This window comes from Amphimedon queenslandica, unplaced genomic scaffold (assembly GCF_000090795.2).
Source record: "Amphimedon queenslandica unplaced genomic scaffold, v1.1 AMPQUscaffold_13373, whole genome shotgun sequence".
Taxonomy (NCBI): Eukaryota; Metazoa; Porifera; class Demospongiae; order Haplosclerida; family Niphatidae; genus Amphimedon; species Amphimedon queenslandica.
Window position 1 is genome coordinate 153,702 of NW_003546391.1, and position 22,351 is coordinate 176,052.

Here is a 22,351-nt window from a genome sequence, read left to right on the forward strand (position 1 = left end):
GTATAGTACAAATTAATTTTCTTCATGTAGGATGGAGGTAAAAAAAATAATGTGGGCACACATAGATCTAGTGTTGAAAAATTTATTCTATGTTCACTAAATTAAGCCATAGTGGCTGTATAGATATGGTGGTTCCGTACAGCAGTCATAGCACCAGTTTTTGACTGGCATTCACTTTCTATGCTTGCTTTTACGGTTAGTTATTTGAGCAGTTTAGCCACGTGTAATCACGTGGGGAGCTAAAGAATGGTGGGCGGAGCATGTTATTAATAAAGATTATAAACACTCACATAGGAATGGAGGGATTGGTATCTGCTGATTCTTTACCCTCCGCTGATTTCAGTATAGCAGATTTAGACAGCGAAGAAGAACAAGAAGAGGTGAGAGGCAAAGGAATGAGACTCGTGCTTGAGAGAAGTGCCTCACAGATGCATTGCAACACCTAACAACCTCGCACCTTGTTATTAATTACTATCACTAATACCAGCGTTTATATAACTACATTACTCCTTACAGGAGGGACCTGTTACTATATTCACTAGAACTGGGAGCAAGCCAGTGACAGGAGGGGATACTGAGACAAGGAATCATATCAACGAACAAGGTGTGAAAATATGATGCAATATAAATTAGGAGATAAATTATTTTTATGAATTTACAATTGTAATAATAATAATGATAATAATAATAATAATATATTATTATTATTATTATTATTATTATTATTAGACATAGTTGTGCACGATATTGAAACTGATGACAAAAAAGACGAAGACCAGTTTGCCAAGAATGGGAATGAAATCCCCAAGTCTAGGGATGAGGATCAGGACAAGGAATGGAACGAGTTTCAGTCTCAGTTCTACAGTGTTCTTGAGTCCTCAGAGACCATGGTACAAGAGGCAACACTCACTGGACAGTTACAAAGACTAAAAGATGACCTCCTTTCCAGTGGTCTACTTAATACCAGCAGTGCTAATGTGAGGCTCACTGTGTCGCCCGATCATAAAGCAACAAGGTTAATAGGAACAGGAACTGATGAAAGACATGACAAAACGTTAGTAAATTTTTAATTTTTAATAATAATAATAATAATAGTTAATTTTTATCCTAAATTTACTTAATTTCAGGTCTGAAACTGGCTCTGGCAGTTCTCATTTACTCCAGAGCAGTTGTTTTGATCAGATCAACGAGGATGATCTCGACATGATGCTGGAGGTAATCAAGGAGGAGGCGGAGTCTAGAGAGGCCACACCCACAAAAGAGGAGGGGTCTTCCTCGTTTGAGTGGCAGCCGTTGGTCTCTACGAACCAGGAGCTAATGTCTCAATTGGAGTCTGCTAGTGTCCTGAATGAGGCCCAGGTTGAGGAGTATCGCTCAATTTTAAGGAGCAGCTCTTCTTTCAAAGAAGATAAGAAATCAAAATATTGTGAGGAACACATCCACACACACACACACACACACACAATACTACAGCACAGCTTTCATTTGTAGTATTTGTTTATTGAGAAACCTAATTTTACAATATCAATGTCTTATTTTTCTCTTGCCATTTTTATAGCTGAACCTGATAACCAGAATGTTATACATTTGGATCTTCGTCCAACAAACACGATGCATGTTAGTAGTATTATTATGAATTATTATTATCATTATTAATTATTATGATCTATATTATTCTTCATCAGTTTGATACTGAATCACACGATGAGATGAGTTCATCTGCCAAGAGGCTAATGGCCCTTAGGCTCTCAGGGAATAAGTGAGTGGGCGAGGGTCACTCTCAGTTTATGTGTCACGTGAGTAGGTCCAGTGTGGGGGAGGAGGAGGAGGAGAGCTATGACGCTCATTCGTGGAAAATTGAGAGACGAAAGTTTAAAAACACCTCCAGCTCCAGTGGAGGAGAGAGTAAGTTTACATGTGTACTTATTTATTACTTGTAGCCTGTATTTTTTATTTTAATTTATTTAATTTTTATTACTTCACAGGTGACACTAAAGCTTCTCAGCCAGTACCTGTGTTAGAAAAAACTCTACCTGTTCCAAATGAGACTTCTATCTTACCTCCTCCTTCCTCCTCGAAGAAGACCCCTCCCTCTTCTTCCCTCGTTCCTAGTCCCAGGACTCGCTTGACGTCATCAGAGAGTGTCTCTGAAGATGACGTTTTCTCTAGCCCGTCACAGGAAGGACTTGCTGGCCCTGAAAACTCTTCTCAAGGAGGAGGAGGAGGAGGAGCAAAGTCAAAACAAGATGGGAAATCCAAGAGGAGGAAACACAAAGGATGTGGTCGAAATGATAGTGGGAGTGGCAGCGAGAACGAGAATAAGAGGCGGCAAAAGGGGCGTGGTCGGAAGGACAGCGGGAGCAGCAGCGATGGAGAAGGTAAAGGAAAGAAAAAGAAATCTCAAGACTCCAAAAAAGTAATTTTATTGGTACTATACAGAATAAGTTTACAATTATTTCCATACGTGAATGTACATTATAGATTTAGATTATTTTGTGTTACATGTGTATCGCATTTGAATATTTGCTATTATGCATGTAGGATGCTAATAAGCAACAGAAGTCTAGAAAGTCTTTATCTCACAGAGACAGAAAGGATAGTCTGACTCAAAGCAGTGATGATGATTCAAGTTTGTTGCATGCACTCTCTCTATATACAGATACACGTATATTACACTTATTTATTTACTTAGACTATGGTATATCTTTGTTAACAAGAATTGTTTTTATAAGTGCCAAAATAAATTCTGTTCCATTATTTTAACCAACCCACTTATCACATCATTTCTTCTTTAGTCCTTTCTTTCAAAGGCTCTCCCCCTACCCTCCCTCCTCCTGGTCGGTCCCTCAGTGAAGGTGATGCTGAGAGTGTTGTCAAGAGTCTTGAGAGAGTCAAGTCGTTCCTTCAGCAGAAGATAGAGCTACGCAAACCTCCTTCACTCTTTAATGTACCAAACACCTCACCACTCTTCCATCAGGTTAGCCTATAGTGTGTATCATTATTATAATAATATTATTATTATTATTATTATTATTATCATTATTATTATTATCATTATTATTATTATCATTATTATTATTTTGATTTGTAAAACACTGACTCCACTAATAATAATTCATTGTTTCTCATCAGTTTTTTCAAGCTGGTCACTGGCCATTCCTCCTTGTAATAATTCCTTACCGGCTCTCATTGTCTCAACACAATGCTGGACTCATTCCACGCAATAGCTCTCTAGCACATGTTCCATATATTACTCACACACACATACATACACTGTCTAGTCTAAGAGATAGTCTTTTTAAAATGCTCTCGTTGTTTCTGGTGTTAGCTCTGACTGTGGCTCTGTCCACTAGTCAGGAGTTTTCCTTCACTGCATCCTGTGGAGGAGGTACAGGACTAGAGTCTAGTGCTAATAACAGCAACTGTAAAGCTCTTGGGTATAAGATTGACCAACTGGTCAGTGCCATGCCTGCTGCCTATAAAGAACTTGCTAGTAGAAAAAAGAATGGTTCTAGTATTGATGCTTTCTCATGGCCTCCTCCATCTTACATTCCCTCTTCTTGTCAGGACATTAAAGACAATTGGCCCAATAGTGGCTCGGGTTATTATAACATTGCTACCATGAATGGGAAGACACAACCAGTGTACTGTCAGATGGAAGGGCTGTGCAATATCACTGGAGCATGGACCAGGATTGCTTATCTTGACATGTCTGATCCTACTCAGACCTGCCCCAGTGCTTTCTCTTATAGTACAAGTGAAAACTATAGAACCTGTGGCCGAGGGTTTTCATCAGGTTGCAGTCCTTTGTATTTTTCACCACCTCAGAGTGGATATCAGCAAATTTGTGGTAGAATTGTTGGCTACCAATACGGTGCTGCCAATAGCTTCTCTCATTCAACTTCTATTGATAGCAACTATGTTCATGGTATCAGTCTTACTCATGGATCAACACCACGTAAGCACATTTGGACATTTGGGGTAGGAAATTTCGATAATGTTGCCCATTATTTAAATTGTCCATGCTCAAGTGGAAGTCCATCGTCAGTTCCTTCATTTGTGGGTAAGGACTATTTTTGTGAGTCAGGAATTTCCGGTTCTTTGGTATCGCGGAAATTATACTCTAGTGATCCATTGTGGGACGGAACTGGATGTGGCTCTCTTGAAGGTGACTGTTGTGCTGCTCCAGGTCTTCCATGGTTTCATAAGGACCTTGGCTCAAGGGTAACCAAGCCGCTTGAGATGAGGATATGCTCAAAGAATTCATCTGGCGACATTAAAGTGTCTCTCTATGAGCTTTATGTGAAATGATTGAACTGATTAATAGGATTTTTGGAGCTATTTTCGTAATAGTTTTTTTGTAATAATTTTTTTGCATAAAAAATTTTTGTAGAATGTATCACCTCTGAATCAAACATCAATGATAGTGATGTAGTTTGTATTGCTTACACATGTGTAGTTTTACTGACCTTGCCTCTTTATTATAATACAAAATGTGCTCAAGTTATGCTGAACCTTTTCTATAGGATGTATCATTCTCTGATCCTCTCCTCTCATTCCATCCATCTCTTACTGATACCCAGTCTCTCCTCCTACTACCACTGACTGAGAATGGACTGATAGATATGGACACTGTTGATCTACCCAGTCACACACTCAGTATCAGTGTCACTCATCTTCTACACACAATACTCATCACGTGGCTCATCTCTTTAATGCATACTACTAGCCCTGAAGGAAAGGAAGAGGAGACTGATGGTTCTGCTGTGTTGTGGAGGCCATTTATAGTGAATGGGTTACAGCAGACAGTTGTGGATGGTCTTCCTTGTATTTTAGTGACCATCACAAGTGAGTTTTATAACGTGTCAGCTACAAATGTATTATGTGTTGTCAATAAGTGTTGTCATTGATTGCTGTATTTGAAGAAAACTGCTCGAAAATTTGGCCAGTGATCATAGGCTGTAGTACAGAATGGGACTGCCAAATTTTGTCAAAAATGGTTAGGAGAGAATTTTTCATTTTTATAATTTTTTTCTGATGGATATACATGTTCTTATGTTGTGTAGAAAGTTTGAGTTGATTCCGATCAAAATTAGATTTATTATGAATTTTTAAAGTTACTCAAAAATCGGACCAAAGACCCTGTACTATAATAGTACAGGGACTTTAGCCAAATTTCGTCAAAAATGGGTAAGAGAGAATTTTCCATTTTTATAATTTTTTCTGATGCATATGCATGTTATTATTTTGTGTAGAAAGTTTGAGCAGATTCAGATCAAAATTGGATTTTTAATGATTTTTTAGAAGTTGCTCTAAAGTTGGCTTAATCAGCAAAAGAAGATTTACTATAAAAAACCAAAGGCAATGCAAAGGCTGTAAATGACCACTTAAAGATGTGATTTTTTAATCTTTAGGTACAGGATCTTGTGAAATCACTCAATTATTATCAAGCTCTAGTCTCGCTCAGATCATCAATCCATTGATGACTATCTTAAACCTGACATCATTCAATGAGAACACACTCTCTCAGCTCCACTCTTTATCAACTACTCCTCTCTCATGCCTCCTCTCCCTCCAGACTGACTCTTCTCTTATTTCTACTCCCCTCAGCTTCTACTCTCACACTTTCTATTCTCTTCGTTGCCTGCCCTCAGCTGATTCCATCCACTCTACTGCTCCATTGCAAAGAACAGTGTGTACTATCAGTCATACTAACTTGAGTAACACTCGCGTTGTTTTCAATCTTCTTTATGAAGCAACTACGCAAGGCCTTGATATTGTTGGACTCAGACTAGTCTATGATACTACTACTAATAAGCACTTTCCTTTAGCTCCATTGAAAGAGAGAGAGATAGCAAATGAGAAAACAGAAGAGACCCCAGGGCAAGGCTCACCTGTAGTAATACACAAGTCTCATACGATAAAGCAGGAACTGTGTGACGATAGCTCATCTCAGTTAGTCCTGGCTGTGTCTTTCAGAGGCCCCAATGCCATTTCACGTATCATTGACATCATAGGACCTGATGATCATTCCCTTGCTCTCATTACAGATCCAGCCTCATTATCAGCTCAATATGGAGGAGGAAACTCTTCTCCCAATTCAACTAGCAGCAAAGGTGTTCCGCTAGTGTCTTGTGTCCGTAACTCTTACTGGGGAGGCCTTGAGCTAGCTAAGTGGTTTGGCGGTCGTGCTTGCCTCAAGAGTGGGAGCATAATTGGAGTAAGTGATGCCATTACTAAGTCGGAGAGACGTAAGAGGCAGAGGGTGAGGTTCTCCGAGAGTGAATCAGAAGATGTAGTTATTCCTCTCCCTGAGGATATTGATTATCCTCCATTAATATCAAATAGGCCAGCATTGCTAGTCTATCCTTATTCAAGAGTCATCCTGGTAGCGTCTCCATTGGTTGGTCCATCTTGTTACAGCACCCTCCTCAGTTCTGTGAGTGAGGCTGGTTTTGATCTTCTAGGCATCAAGAGGATTAGGTTAAATCCTAAACGTGCTCTCTCCCTCAATATCCCAATGCCTTCCATTAGTCATTTCACTCCTTCTTCTTCTTCATCTTCTCCAATGTCTCCTAGCCTCAATGATAATGCTCTCTCATTCTCTTCCTCCCAGTCTGAGTCTGGTTTCCCTCCTCTCCCATCTCTCCTCCTTATTCTTGCAAGAGAGAATGCCAGCTCTCACATTCAGTTCCTACTCAATACAGTCACTTCATCCTTGAGGAACCTTTCAGCTAGTAATCCTAATATTCTAGATCCTTCTCTGCCATCTAGTGGCTTGCTCCATGTGACAGACTTTTCAGAGGATGCACTGAAAGTGATTGGTAGCTACACCTTCACTCCAAGCAGTAGCAGTGGAGCCAAACCTTCTCCTCTTCTATTGGAGGATAAGAGCTATAAAGAAGAGATATCATTAATAGCAGTGTCAGGGACCCACTCACTCACTGATGCACTAGATACACTTGATTCTCTCACAGCTATCAGTAGACCTAATAAAGCCAGTACACATTCCACCAACAACTCTCTTGTTAGTAGCAGTAAGCCTGTAGTATCAAGGGACGAAGAAGGCTTGGGTGGGTTTGAGCTACTGGGTATTAAAATTGTTCCTTCTCTCTCTCGTTTTCAAGCCAAGCAGCTCTGCCCCTATCCCCAGTCCTCTGCTGGGTTCTCTGAAATGGTTGATAGCCTGTTTGCTAAACCGGTTTTGCTGTTGCTTGTGAGAGGGATCAGCTGTAACGAGAGGGTCTGGAAACTGCTCAAGGGTTCCGATAACTATGATATTTTATTGGGAAGCAGGAAGTCAACCAGGATAATTTGTTCTGACGATTTCAATAAAGCCTTCTATCTGAGTACACTCTTCTTTATCGATAAGGAACTCTTCAGTGATTCTGATGTCTGGCCGTGGGCACATCTTGTTCCTCCTGCTTGGATTAACGATTGTGCCATTCTCTCTAGCCTATCTGTTGATCCTGAACCACTTCTGTCTGTATTTACTGTAGCAATATCACACATGACGTAAGAGAGAGAGAAAAAGAGAATTTTAAATGGAGTACAATTCATTTTAAAAATAAGATTGCTTACAGCTGTTGTATGCTAATCTTTTTAGGTTGTTGGTTAAAGTATTGGAAAAGCTTTCTCGCTCAGGATTCCATTTTGTTGGAATGAAACTGACAGAAGGAGATCAATCTGATAAGGTTTAAAGAGTAGAATTATTATTATTGTATTTTATTTTATATGCTATTATTATTAATTTAGCTTGTAGTTGCTGTCTGTGTTGAGAGGTATAATGCTGTATGGTATTTAGCTCATCAGCTCCAGTTGTTCACTCATTCATCAAACTCTTACTCCAAAGCCATTTACTGTGAGTATTATACCAGCATTAATAGACCTATCATGTTATTATTATTCCTCATTTCCTCTCAGATTCTCCTACCTTCATGAGTGCTGTGGCTGACGTTCAGTTTTATTTCCCTTGTGGCAGTGTTCACACTTTATCATCAGCTCTTCTCAAATATTATCAAGTAAGACACGATTATCCTGTTTTTCATTTAATTCACGTTCATTTGTTAGGTATCATCAGATCCATCAGTCAGTACTGGTCCTTTCTCTCCAAGGTCAAAGGTCACATCGACTCCTTACGAGGGCCTGACTCCGCCCACTTCTCCGCTATCAGAAGATGCTTATCTGATCCTCCCTCCCTCCTATCTCTCCTCACCTTCAGCCTCTTCATCCTCCTCTTATGCTTGTCTGTCTTTCATCATTGTCCTTGATGTATTGACACGAGCTGGTTTCAGCTTGACTGATATCCTTATGACACAACTGAGTAGAAAGATGGCACAAGAGCTCCTCTTACTTGTCGATACTAAACTAAAAGTAATCTATAGCTACCATTCCTAACTATATCTTAATAATGAATCATTAGGAGGATGATCTATATAAAGATGGCCCTGATGTGAGACCGTGTATAGTCATTGGAGTAAGAAGGGACAATGCTGCCTCTTGCTTTCAGTCAATCATATCAAAGTTAGTCTTGAAATATGTCATTTTTTATAGTCATTTTTTAATGCTTACAATCAGGCAGTACAGTAACAGTATGTGTGTGTGTGTATATTGTCCTATGCCAATGGTCTTCTCTCTTCTTCTCTATAGCTTTCTCTTGCATTGCAGTGTAAGGGAGGACACAGTGTCCATTGCTAGGATATTTGATGGCTTGATAGTAACAGGGACAGCTCAACAGACTTCAGCTGTTCGAAGTGTATTTAAAAATACTCAAAGTCAACCTGAACAATAAGTACTTATAATATTAGAGGACTTCATGACGTCTTAAAGTGCATGAGGTCCTGTTACGTACTGTATCATAATACTAGCCTTTATGAGGTATATACTATACTATACTATACTATACTATACTGTATTGTAATATTATTATACTATTATAATGATAATAATAATAATACATGTACATTATCAATAAAAAAAAAGATACAATGCTTTACGAACAAAATAATGATTGACAGATAAACAAAAAAAATAATAATTAAATCTAATCTAAATGAAAGCAGACCCGTTTGCAGGAGTTAAATAACCAGTCGCTACCAGTATAACGTCTATAATTGACCACACCCCTAATCCACCAAATGACAGTAGTTTCCCAACAGCCGATCCGTACTGCTCCAGGTAAAACCTGTCGGCACCAAATCCACCGAGTGTGACACTAAAGAACATGTGAATGTCATGTGACATGTATTATACTCAACGATACATACCTTAATATGAAAGCCACTCCCCATTTCTTTCCTGTCGAATAATTGCATGGCAGTCTCTTTTGGAATGCTCTAGGAGCTAAAGAAGATTGATAATAATAATAATAATAATAATAATAATAATAATAATAATAATAATAATAATAATAACTCACGTATACAATATTCAGTATCTAATGCTGTGCAGTTTGAAATGTACATTGACTTGGGTGATGATTTCACCTATACATATATCAGAAGCATCAGAGTGTCATTCTAATCATAAAACATGTGCAGTCTCTTACGTTACATGTAGTGTTGGTAGAGCAGCAGGTCATTGGCTCCGGTAACTGGTAACAATATCGACATGTTGCTATTATATTGAAAGACGTGGGACCCTGCAATGAGAATAAAAATCCATTTATTTTATTCACACTAGAGGTCCTATCAAGCTTTATTTATCTTGTTTTAACAAATAGCCCCATTCCCTATCCATCTATATCTTACTTCACAGTCAACTCCTTCGATCGGGGAGCAAGTGAAATTGGTTTCTTGGCCATAGAGACAGGACCCGTTATCATGATTACAGGATATGCAGCGGTATGGGAGGTCAGAGCAGGGAGTATCAGTCGGACAGGACACGTTCATATCACCAGAGCCACTTTCTTCTATCAGGTCCTGTCCAGCAGACCCACTGGTGAGAAGGGAGAGGAGGAAAAAGACAAGAAAAGCGAGAAGAAGTCTATCTGCTGCTGCCATTGTAGAGTGGGAGGAGCTGCTATTAAATATTGGGAGGGGCATTGGGCGTGGTTACCCAGCTGGAGAGTTCAATTTTTACAAAGAAAAGTCTGAAAAAAGATTGATATTTTCTTTTCTTAATAGAACTAATGGCTGAGAAACCGACAGATTTCTCTAATAGGTCCCCTACCCGGTCCTCCAGTAACAGTAGCTCCGTTGGCGGGGGCGGAGGGAGGGACTCGCTAGAAGTCAATAATCCTGTAACGACTGCTGCTGCCACTGGAGCCAGCCCCAAGCCCAACTCTGGCAAAAGATCAATATTTGGGTATGTAATCAATCCATCGTCACCTTTTGGAGATATAATACTGACCACACCCTACCTTGTATTGTGTATACATGTACATGTATGTACATGTGCATGTGCATGTAAAGGCTGGTTTAGATTGCAACCTGTTACAACCTGAAACATAAGGCCTCGCATAAGGCATAATACAAGAGTTGAAATTATGTTAGGCATTAGTGTTCTGCATCCTTTTATGTATAATTTGTGTTAGTACATGTACTTAACATGTAATTACAGGCGGAGTCGCTCCACATCAATGAAGGAAGATTCTGATGACGCAGGAGTCAAGTAAGCCTATCTTCCCCCAAGAGATGTCATTATGGCTAATCCCTCTCTTCCTTTTATGGACAGTCAATCAGGCTCAGACAAAGAGAAAGAAAAGTCAAAGAAGGATAAAGGCTCATGGGTATGTACAGTTACATTCTCTTCAGTTAGACCATACATGTACATGTATATGTACATGTACATATACACTACCATATTTGTCATCTCACCAGAGTATTGGATTTGATGTATGCTAGCATTTACTAAAGAAAGGTTGAGAGCATCTTTTTTAAAAATATAAAATCATTTTAGAAAACATACACTCAAATCGCGTAAGCGTAATTTTGAAAATTGCGCCTCTCTTTAAAACATTTTCTGGTATGTGTAACTCCTCCTGTTTACATTCACATGGTAGTGATGTTACATAAATTGTCAGTTAGTACTGTGAATCTGTGATGTCCATATGTTCATTAATTTTTTCTCAGTTCTTATTTTAAAGTATACTATGATGCCGCCATTGATTATGATTCTGTTACTGTTATTCAAAACTTATCACTTGGTGTCTACACCTTGTTGCTATGTTTGCTTCTTAAACTGTCAGCGATTAGTAGTAGCCTGTCTGTGTGTAGTGTAGAGATCAGTACATGCTTAGCATGCTATTTTATTGATATTCATTGATATTACTATTATTGATATTGATTTTATAGTAGATTTTTTCTTCTCTTTCTTTCTCTCTTTTCTCTCTCTCTCTTGTTCTTTTAGCAATTCTTTGGTCCTCCTAAGCCCAAGAGTGGCACGGGTTGGCTTCCATTCAGTTTTGCTATGACTCACAGGGAGAAGAATAATGAGATACACAAGATATTCAAGCAGCTTCCTTCATCTGAGAAACTCATTGATGGTTAGAATACAAGCTAATAATACTTATCATTTATCACTTTGTTTCATTACTCCATTAATACATATATGGTTGCAATTGCTAACTGATTTGTTTGGACTGCATAACATTTGGTTGATAAGAGATGCAACAAAAGTGCTATGACTATAAAACTTAATTGTGGTGTCTCTTGTATAAATGAAGCATTTGAATTTTGAACTAAATAGCATATATATACATGTATACAGTTTAAAAGGATTTTTGTGATTATTACATGAATTTTGTAGATTATTCTTGTGCGCTACAGAGGGATATATTGATTCATGGCAGATTGTATGTGACACAGAACTGGATCTGTTTCTATGCTAACATATTCTCATGGGAGACACTAGTAAGTCAGTCAGTGTTAGCAAATTAGGTATTTTCTGGAGTAAAGCTTGATTGGAATCAGCTCAAATTTTAATGTAGCATAATGTCATTGATGATAATAATAATGATAATTTGGGAGTATTTTTAAAACCAATATTTTCAATACTGGATCATGAGCTATATGTGTATTTTTATACCTTATTTCGTTTTATAATAATAATTTTGTAACAATTGTTTCTTTTAGTTGACAATACCGCTGGTAACAGTTACTTCAATTACAAAAGAAAGGACAGCTCTAGTCATACCTAATGCCATCCTCATCACCACCACTGTAGAGAAAGTTAGTTTAAATTATAAAAATGAATACAATGCAAATAATAATGATGTTATAAAAAAATTTTTTTCTCTTTATAGTATGGATTCTCGTCTCTTATCCAAAGAGATTTAACGTATAATATTTTATTTAAAGTGTGGCAGAATAGTCTACTGGATCAGCCCATTGATCCATTGGAACTAGTGAAGGCAGCAAGGTATGTATGGGAGATGAGGAGGAGTGGTATTTGTCAAATTCTGAGCATCTTTAAAAATTCCTATAAATTTTAATTTTGATCGGAATCAGCTGAAACTTTCTATTCACAACATAAGAACATGTATATGTATCAGGAAAAATAATAAAAATGGAGAATTCTCTTCTTTTCATTTTTGGCGAAATTTGACCAAAGACCCTGTACTATAGTACAGGGACTTTGGTCCAATTTTGGAGCAACTTCAAAAATTTGTAAAAAATTCAATTTTGATTGGAATCAGCTGAAACTTTCTACACAACATAAGAACATGTATATGTATCGGGAAAAATTATAAAAATGGAGAATTCTTTTCTTTCCATTTTTGGCGAAATTTGACCGAAGGCCCTGTACTATAGTACAGGGACTTTGGTCTGATTTTAGAGCAACTTCAAAAATTTGTAAAAAAATTAATTTTGATTGGAATCAGCTGAAACTTTGAACACAACATAAGAACATGTATATGTATTAGGAAAAATGATAAAAATGGAGAATTCTCTTCTTTTCATTTTTGGCGAAATTTGACCAAAGACCCTGTACTATAGTACAGGGACTTTGGTCCGATTTTGGAGCAACTTCAAAAATTTGTAAAAAATTCAATTTTGATCAGAATTAGCTGAAACTTTCAACACAACATAAAAACATGTATATGTATCAGGACAAAATCATAAAAATAGAGAATTCTCTCCTAGCCATTTTTCATGAAATACCAATCTTCAAATTTTGATTGGAACCCTTATCCACATTAGGTACATTGTTCATGTATAGCATGAATGATTTTAAAAGATTACTCTTATGTATAATGGTTATTAATAGGAAGACGTGGGGCGATTCAACCGATGTTGGTACGTGTGAGGATTTATGGGGACCAAACGATGACTCACTGAGCAGTAGTTCCTCTGGAAGATTTGTGAGTGAAGATTATACTTTCTTTATCTAAACTGCTTCTTATCCTCCCTCTCTCCCTCCCTCCTCCTCTCTCTCTTTCTCTCTTTAGTCAAGACACAACTCCATGACAACCCATCTTGAAATCGGTCAAGTAACTTCAGCAATTCTAACGGAAGGGACACGCTCCCCACGTCCAATCACTAGACAAAGTCAGTGACAGCAACACAGCAACGCTTGGTCTAAGCGGGTGACATATCACCATATATGGTCATCATTTGTATGGACATGCATAGTCATTTCCCATCTAGTTGTTGCCATGACAGCTATAAATGTGTTTCTTTTGCCAGGAATAAGAGTGCGTGTGTGTAAAAGCGATTGTTTAGCACTACTATTAGTATGACCACATCTGTATGACCACTTCAAAGGATAAGCTGCTTATCAAAGCCAAACTAATTCAGTAGCATCACTTCCTATGGCCTTGTGACTCACTCCAGTGGGTGGGATTTGTAGTACAAACTGCAGTAGTAGCTTAGTTGCTGCAAGAAAAGAGAGAGAGAGTGTGTGTGGCTGTGTGTGTGTTTAATGGAGTTTGATTCCTCTCTCTCTGATGTATCCCCTTCTACTAAAGGTTCCTCTGATTCAGCAAGAATGAGGTCCTCCTCTGGAGGACAGACAGCTCTAGCTGAGACAATGGCTACCCCTACTGTCACTAAGCCAATAGCTACACCAATAGAAACTAGAGGAGGGGACCCTAAAGATGCCAGCACTCCAACTGCCCCTTCAATACCAGGCCCTGCAATGTCTGTCATCAGTGACAATACACAGACCAGTACTGAGACTGGCTCTACTGAAGTAGCTATGATACAGGTATTGTGTGTGGAGGAGGGGGCTATGGACATGAGTATTGTATTGCAGTTATAATGTAGGTATAATGGTTGAATGAATGATGCAGACTCATTGTTATTTTATTTATTTATTTATTTTATTGGAATATAACTGCTATAAAATTATTGCAATGTCATTTAAAATTAAATATAACAGCTGTTCATAATTTTATAATTGTGTTTAATATAATGCTGTAAATTTTGGCTAGCTTATAAGTATAGTAATATAAATTCATTGTGCTGTGTTTAATTACTATTTTATACTTTGCACCATTCACTAAAGACACATACTGTTATCTTTCTCTGTTTCATTTGGTTTACTTTACACTTTAAAATACATATTATATCACTTCCTCGGTCTCTTTTTACTGTTTAGAGCTCTCACAAAGACTCTGGGGTAAGAGGAGAGGATGACAGAGAAGGGAAAGGTGCTGCAAGTTCCGAAGAATACGAGCAATCAACTTTACCCGATGATCAAGGTTTGATAAAATACACAATAACTATTACAAACTTATTATAATATGGGAATCCTGTTTCTATTATGAATCAAAGATGTAGCATTTACTCTTGTTATGCATGTACGTGTATATATATATATGCCTAATTATTATTATTTTAAAAATGTATTTCACTCACAAACTGATTAGTTGTTTTCCCTCTGGACCCTCATTAACTGGATATTGGCGTAAATAGCTACATAATCAGTTGATAGATGACCAGACCGTCTGTCTATAGTATAGCACATACTCATGTCTACAACACAGTGAACACGCATACTTCTAATAATGTATTTAATCTGTTTCCTTTATACTGAGGGTCAATTACTCTCATTTGATGTCATACATGTACCTGACATTATGTGGTCTCTCTCTCTCCTTTACAGGTGAGGTCTCCTGTGGCTGTACAGAGCACAATGGTCGGACTATTCTCAATGAGATATACAACACTGACGTGGAGCATATCTTCCAGCTCCTGTTCACTGGGTCTGACTTCTTTAGAGATTTATTCAAAGCAAGGAAGACAACAAGTGAGACTGGGACAAACAAATGACACATTTAATTCATCTTAATTCTCTGACTTCCTCCCTCTCTCTCTCTCCCTCTCTCCCTCTCTCTCTCTGTCTCTCTCTCTCTTCTCAGATCTTGAAGTAGGTGAATGGACTACACAAGCTGACAATTCAAGGATTAGAGATATCACTTACACCCTCTCCCTCAACTACTCCTTTGGTCCCAAGTACTCGCCATGCGTTGAGCATCAGGTCTACTCTAAGATTGGTCAGCCTGGAGTAAGGCATGTTGTTAATACTGATGTAAGTGGAGTGGGAACAATAATATTGGTTGTAATATTTCATTTATTATTCATTTATTTATTATTTACTATATTGTTGGGTAATCTGATCCTGCTTCATGTATTAGTTTAATTATTATCACTATATACATGTACATGTAACTTTGATGGTCGCTTAAAAGACAGTGGCTTGTTTATTTGTTTCAGTTTATCTCCTTAAGTAGTTTCCTATTTGTCTTGGCTGCTGCTATATACATTGATCTCTTTGTGACATCAGTCACTTTATCTTTTAATCTCTCTCTCTCTCTCTCTCTCTCTCTCTCTCTCTCTCTCTCTCTCTCTCTCTCTCTCTCTCTCTCTCTCTCTCTCTCTCTCTCTCTCTCTCTCTTTATCTTTCTTTCTTTCTCTCTCTCTCTCTCCCTCTCCCTCCCCCCCCTCTCTCTCTGTAGGTAGTTAATAGTAATATTCCTTATGGAGACACTTTTTACGTTTCTTGTACATTTTGTATGACGCGTGTGGCGCACAACAAGACAAGACTAAGAGTCACTGGTAACATATGCTTCAAGAAGAACTGCTGGGGAGTAGTCAAAAGTAATGACAGAGAGAGAGAGAGTACTCAGAGCAGGGTCTCCCAAGGGATTTTGGCATAGTGCTCAGCTGATACATGTATGTACATGTACTTATGTTGTGTAAAAAGTTTAAACTGATCCCGATCGAACTTAAATTTTTTTACAAATTTTAAAAGTTACTAAAAAACCAGACCAAAGTCCCTGTACTATAGTACATGGTCTCCAGCCAAATTTTGCCAAAAATGAAAAGGTAAGAATTCTTCATTTTTATAATTTTTTCTGATACATATACATGTACTTATGTTGTGTAAAAAGTTTGAGCTGATTCCGATCAAATTTAATTTTTTTTTTTGCGAATTTTAAAAGTTACTAAAAAACCAGACCAAAGTCCCTGTACTATAGTACATGGTCTCGAGCCAAATTATGCCAAAAATGAAAAGGTAAGAATTCTTCATTTTTATAATTTTTCCTGATACATATACATGTACTTATGTTGTCTAAAAAGTTTGAACTGATTCCAATCAAATTTGAATTTTTTACGAATTTTTAAAGTTGCTCGATATTGAAGCGCTGTCACTTAGTATGCTTTCTGGGAGACCCTGAGAGAGAGAGAGTGGTAATAAAGTAGGAATTGAATTATGAGACATGTACAGTATATGCTATGGGTATATATATATATATATATATATGTTTATTATTTTTTATTTATTTTTTCAGATCTTATTGAGAGGAATGCTGGGGATGGTCTTAGATCATACTATAGCCATTTAGGTAGGCAAGTATTAATTTTAATAATTTTAGTAATAATTTATTTATTATTATTATTATTATTATTATGAAATACAGTGTTGTTATTATTATTATTATTATTATTATTATTAATAGACACAGCTTTGAAAGAGTACCTGGTTAATCTACCTGCTAAGAGACTCCAGAAGATGAGGAGAACTCCTCGTAGACGACACAAGAAATCAATATCCACCACTAGCAGTAATGTAACCGTCAAGGTACTACCTATTGTATTTGCATGTATGTATGTACATGTACATTTATATTATGGTACTTGTGCAGTGCACAGTATTGGTTTTTATCTTTTTAAAATGTATAATGTAATGATTGGTATTTCTAATAGGCTAATCAGCAGTTACCACTAGTGGCAGTCGATGAGGAAAGTGGGAGTGGTTTGAAAAAGAGGCGTGGCAGCATGTCCAGCCGTTTGAGCTTGAAGTCATTTGATAATAAAGTCTCCGAAGAAGGTAATGTATTTAATATAGTTTTAATACTTAATACTTATTTTTATTTTTTAAAAATATTCAGACACGGTATCTTCATTCAGTGGAGACAAAAGTAGTAATAAATTAAGGTATGGTTCTGCTGGCTAGTGAATTGGATTATAATTATAATTTTTGTATTTTATTTTTGTAGAGTTACCAGAACATGTTCTAGAACAATGCTTGGTCTTGCTATTCTGTAAGATTTTAGTGTTTGATTGACAGTTATAGTATATGGCTCTCATCCTTTCTTTCCTTCTCTCTCTTTTATAGATTATCATTGTTAATGCTATCAAACATTGCACTCTATCATCAGTTAATCACATATCAATCTTCTTCTACTCCTTCTTCTCCTTCCTCATCTTTTCCATCTTCTTCTTCTTCTTTATCCCAAGGACAACCTCAGCCAACCACCCTCTCCCCTTCCTCAATGTTAGTACTATATTGTCACAGTTGCTGTGGGAATTCATTGTTTTGTTGCATTTCTATTTTCTAGTGAGGAGTGGCCCACTAAGCATGAAGATTGGATAAAATTAGTACAAAGTTTGTGGAGACAGAGAGAGACTGATCAGAAAGCTGTGAGTCAGGTATTAAGAGAGATTCACAATGCTATGCAACAGGTAAGGAACACAAGAATGAATGATGAGAATGATCCAACAAAATGTTGCACATCCTCCTCTAGGTTGAATTAACTATACAGAAGACAAGGAAAATAATTGAGAATCATCTAGAACTTCATAACAAAACTCAATGATTAGTATAATTATACTATTGTTATTATTTTATATAATATATTGTTTTTTAATCAAAATGTTCCTCAATTGAAATTATCTACAAATTAATAATGCTCCTGGCTTCAAATATCTACTCTTATTATTAATGTTTAGTTACAATCATTATGTCCTAATAGAGGAATGGTCTAATGACTGATGTAGACTATGTGGCTCACTGCAGGTTACAGTATGACCAGGATATAGATACAGGTCTATGGCAATAAATAGCTCATTATTCCAAGGAACTAATCACTTGAAATACACATTGTCTTGACTTGGACTAAGCTCTAGACTACACTAAAAGCATTAAAAATGGCAGAAAAACCAATCATACTGGTTACTGGTTCCTCGGGTAATATTGGATCTGCTACAGTTGGAGTCCTGGCTGCAAGGTATGCTGATAAAGTAGAGATAAGAGCTGGTGTACGCAATCCAGACAAAATCCCAGCAAGGCCTGGTGTGACTGTTGTTCAAGCAGTAATGGGTGACAAGGATCAGCTCAGGGAGCCTCTCAAAGATGTTGATGCTGTTTTCATTGTCACTCCTACGGCTGAAGACAGAGCTGCACTGACTATTAAGACTGCAGAAGCTGCTAAGGAAGCTGGAGTCAAGTTCATTCTCATTGTCAGTGCTCCAAGTATGACTCACCCTGATGGAAGGGTAGAATATCTACCAACTTGCACTATTTTTGGTAAACAGTATCATGAGATTGACAGTCAAATCCCCAAGCTTGGCGTTCCTTACGCCTTTCTCCGTTTATCCATATTCATGGAAAACAACTTTGGGAAAAAAGATACAATTGTGGATCAGTCAACTTTTTATGCTTCCCAATCTCCGGACAAGCCAGCAATCTACGTTGCCGTTGAAGATGCTGCTAAAGCTGCTGCAGCGATCCTAACTGATTACTCCAAACACAATGGAAAAGAGTACAACATGCACAGCGACTGTTACACTAATGCAGAGCTAGCAGCTGCCTTCACCGAAGCATTGGGAAAAGAAGTCAAGTTTGTTCAAGTTCCACCTGAGACAGCAAAGCAAGCAATGGTGGGTAAGGGTTGGTCTGAATGGCACGTTGATGGAATACTTGAGATGCTGGAACTGATTGAAGAAGGAGATTCAATCCTTACTGTAGGAGACACTTGCACCTTAAGGTCACTGACTGGAGAAGAGCCAACCTCAATGAAGGAATGGGTCACCAAGAATGCTCCCAGTTTTAAATGAAGGACATAATTTAATCCTTCGATTGGCATCAAGTCATAACTATGTAATGCTGTATTGCATATTTATTTTTTACTTTTCGCTGTTTTTTTTGCTAATAATATTATTACTTTTGCTTCATTTATAACAAACAGTGTGATAACTCATTGGGTATATCGGAAATGGGCATTACATAAACAATTTCTCGTCCTAGTATTAGTTGACACAAAGATAATATGTTTATTTCAATCATAATTTTATTCATATAAAATAAAATAAAATAATCTCAAGACATTGGCGAGAATGAATTGAGTCTACTTGTACTCTTATATTGCAGTCCGTATTTTGCAGAGTTTCCTTCTAACGGCTTTTTTATTGAGCTAGTTTCATCCTCTTCTTTCCGAAGTCTTTTACAGCAGGGGAATAATTTTGCTCTTACCTTCTTAGTAAGAACTACAAATAGTATGGCATTAACGAATCCTTGTCCAGAATCACCAATACCCTAATGAAAGTAATAAAGTTGAAGAGTTTTGTGAACATTGCTTTAATTTTAAAAATTAAGTGCTACAGACAATAAGTAGCTTACTGATAGATATGTGAACAGTCCATGCCAAAAGGTTGGTAGACTTGTTTTGATGTAAACATAAATAGCAACATCAATCTGTGACCATATTCTCAAAAGAAGGAAAGCAACAGGAATCAGTAAGAGCTTGTAGTCAATTTTATGCAGTGCTTTCTTGTACAGGTCTCTTGCTATACCAAACTGTGATCTTGTCTTCTTTAGCTACAAGTGTGTGTAGAGTATTGTTTTTGTAATTGCAATAACTGTAGTTTGCTTGTCAGATAGGTTTCACTATATATGGTGATGGTGATGATTGTGTGCATAGATTAACTGAAATTTGCCATCAATGAGATTAGCCCAATTATTCTCGGACATAAATATAACTGAAATCAATAAAAAATTGAATTTTTTATAAGCTTGTTCACATCTTGTAAAAAGTACAAATTTTTTACAAGCTTGTTCACAAGTTCTAATTTTTTACAAGCTTGTTCACATCTTGTTAACACTTTGAGGTGTTAAATTTGTGTGTGTGTGTGTTATTGCTTACCTCTTGACAGATGAAGGACAATGCTGAAACATAGAGAACAGGGACGATGATGAAAATTATAAGTACCCACACTTGATAGCCGAAAAAATCCATTAGGACTTGTCTTTTCCCAGTTGAAAGGTCAATAAGTTGATTACCGCACCAACCCTCACTTGAAAATGGAGAGTAACCTAGTCTACGTGTTAGTCCTTCCCACATTACCACTCCTATTGGCAGCGTGTAAGAGATGATGGTGCACAGAAACAAAGCACGTCGGGCAGCTCCAGGCAACTGGTTGTGTACTATCCTCAGGTAGAGATATACTGCCATGCTGATTGTCCACAGGAAAGAGCCCAAGGTGAAGTAGATGGCAGCAAATCCTTGGACAATGCAACTGTAGTGTATGACACCAGAGACGTTGTTTAGTTTTGGAAGTCCAAATTCATACGAATCAGGTGAAGACGGATGGGGAAAGTAGTAAGAATCGAAATTGACGCATAACCCGACCAAGTTAGCCAGCCCTACACCCATGTCCATGAATGAGAGATGAACCAGTACCAGTCGTGGAGTTGTTCTCAGGCTTTTGAAACAGAAGTAGGTGAGAATGACTGCCAGCGAGCCCAAGATAGAGAGACAACAGGTCACCCCAAGGACACTCCTCAGGGCTTTGTCAGGAGTAAATGGTGCCATCACTGTCACGTTAGCTACAGTGGGAAAGGTGGAAGTATTTCCCACCATCTTCTTAGGAATTTGTGGATAGCTCTAATAAAATTAACTTTTAAAAATTCATAACTTTTACATTAATTTTTTTGCATAATAATTATCAATAAACCAACCACTAAAAATATAGAATTCTAAATAAAAATAGCATTGATAGTTACATTCACAGTGCAAAAATGTATCACTTAAAGTTTTCCAGTTGTCTATACTGGATTAAGACTGTAATATGATTACACACTCCCATAAGTAGCAGCTTTATCAATAGCAATTGGTTCATCAGTAGGTTCATCAGTAGGTTCATCAGTATCTCTTGTAAGATCATCCAGTCTAACAGGAACATGTCGTTCATTATATTTTTGTGGATTCTCCATACGATCGGCAATCCAATCTTCATCAACGACTAATGGCTCATTATCATCTCCTTCCTCAGTATTAACTCGCAAAGTATCCTTACGACGTTTGTAGTAGTAGAAAATTTTTTTGCCGAACATTGACATTATGTATATTGGTAAAATTATTCCAAATATCAGACCACTAAAAAATACTGATGATAATGATGACCAGGATAATGCTAATGGTGTATGATTTAGATTCGAAGTAAATGAAGCATAAATGAAAATTATTATGAAATACAAGAATAGTACTTCAAAAAAACTATGAATATTTCTTTGGAAAGGTCGAAATATTGTAATCATTATTGCCAATATAGATGCAATGAAGGCTGCAGATGGTCCAAAGTAATAACATGGATATGATGCTGGTAGAACTATCAAGAGAAGAGCCAAGGCAATTATTCTCACCAATAGATATAACCCGGCAAAGAAACGATAATCATAGGTGCCATTAGTTCCATTCTTATAAGGACCAGTAAACACATCACCCAGTGATATCAGTAGCTGTTTCCTCAAATGTAACCAATCCAATAACTTATGAAACCATTTGAATGGATAAAGGAGTAAATAAAGTGTAGGAAGGAGTATAAAAAGCAATAAAATTAAAACAGAAAATAAAGTTGCTGCTATATGAGGTCCCTCAAAATATTTTTGATTAGCATCGTAGAAAAAAAACAAATGGTCAGTTGGACTAAAACGAAGTAATTTAAAGGATATTAGAGCTAACTGAGTGAAGCAGAGTATATATATTGATGCTATAGAGTGAGTAAAAGATGGTTCAATGCCAGTCATACTCCAGAGGCGAGCCATGCAACGATGAAATGGTCTAGTAACCAATACTACACACTTGTAACTTTTATCATACAATGTTATCCAAACATAGAGTAAG

The 22,351-nt window shown here is 37.3% G+C and overlaps 6 protein-coding genes across 6 annotated transcripts in view; 3 read left to right on the top strand and 3 right to left on the bottom strand.

The window, feature by feature from the left end:
• Positions 1-253: 253 nt before the first annotated feature.
• On the top strand, positions 254-8,996 carry LOC100634022 (uncharacterized). Its single transcript, XM_003387044.2, has 18 exons — positions 254-380; positions 517-604; positions 730-1,054; positions 1,128-1,426; positions 1,559-1,617; positions 1,686-1,759; positions 1,805-1,905; positions 1,986-2,416; positions 2,542-2,629; positions 2,796-2,977; positions 4,527-4,848; positions 5,415-7,515; positions 7,607-7,694; positions 7,756-7,861; positions 7,924-8,021; positions 8,071-8,373; positions 8,423-8,523; positions 8,650-8,996. Exons 1-18 carry the CDS (start codon positions 261-263, stop codon positions 8,789-8,791), a joined length of 5,028 nt encoding a protein of 1,675 aa, XP_003387092.2. The 5' UTR covers positions 254-260; the 3' UTR covers positions 8,792-8,996.
• On the bottom strand, positions 8,915-10,033 carry LOC100636157 (TM2 domain-containing protein almondex-like). Its single transcript, XM_003387060.3, has 5 exons — positions 9,750-10,033; positions 9,548-9,640; positions 9,419-9,485; positions 9,267-9,342; positions 8,915-9,214 (listed from the first exon to the last, which is right to left on the bottom strand). Exons 1-5 carry the CDS (start codon positions 9,999-10,001, stop codon positions 9,049-9,051), a joined length of 654 nt encoding a protein of 217 aa, XP_003387108.1. The 5' UTR covers positions 10,002-10,033; the 3' UTR covers positions 8,915-9,048.
• Positions 10,034-10,041: 8 nt separating this feature from the next.
• LOC100636284 (GRAM domain-containing protein 1B-like) lies at positions 10,042-18,103 on the top strand. The gene is made up of 22 exons (XM_019997402.1): positions 10,042-10,305; positions 10,561-10,611; positions 10,675-10,729; positions 11,350-11,485; positions 11,749-11,852; positions 12,075-12,170; positions 12,245-12,360; positions 13,210-13,303; positions 13,391-13,490; positions 13,910-14,148; positions 14,542-14,644; positions 15,049-15,192; positions 15,305-15,474; positions 15,902-16,043; positions 16,739-16,792; positions 16,907-17,028; positions 17,154-17,277; positions 17,339-17,384; positions 17,447-17,491; positions 17,566-17,724; positions 17,789-17,912; positions 17,975-18,103. Exons 1-22 carry the CDS (start codon positions 10,130-10,132, stop codon positions 18,044-18,046), a joined length of 2,472 nt encoding a protein of 823 aa, XP_019852961.1. The 5' UTR covers positions 10,042-10,129; the 3' UTR covers positions 18,047-18,103.
• A 274-nt stretch (positions 18,104-18,377) lies between these two features.
• LOC105312978 (NAD(P)H azoreductase-like) lies at positions 18,378-19,286 on the top strand. Its single transcript, XM_011406039.1, has one exon. It carries the CDS (start codon positions 18,378-18,380, stop codon positions 19,284-19,286), a length of 909 nt encoding a protein of 302 aa, XP_011404341.1.
• A 103-nt stretch (positions 19,287-19,389) lies between these two features.
• On the bottom strand, positions 19,390-21,111 carry LOC105312979 (probable G-protein coupled receptor 157). Its single transcript, XM_011406040.2, has 3 exons — positions 20,372-21,111; positions 19,849-20,046; positions 19,390-19,764 (listed from the first exon to the last, which is right to left on the bottom strand). The coding sequence occupies exons 1-3, from the start codon at positions 21,086-21,088 to the stop codon at positions 19,549-19,551; spliced, it is 1,131 nt and encodes a 376-aa protein (XP_011404342.1). The 5' UTR covers positions 21,089-21,111; the 3' UTR covers positions 19,390-19,548.
• Positions 21,112-21,165: 54 nt separating this feature from the next.
• The window catches only part of LOC109582606 (uncharacterized), a 4,341-nt gene continuing 3,155 nt past the window's right edge, over positions 21,166-22,351 (bottom strand). Inside the window, exon 2 of the mRNA XM_019997427.1 lies at positions 21,166-22,296. Within this exon, the coding sequence (XP_019852986.1) occupies positions 21,301-22,296 (996 nt within the window). The 3' untranslated portion in view covers positions 21,166-21,300. The remainder of the gene's footprint in view (positions 22,297-22,351) is intronic.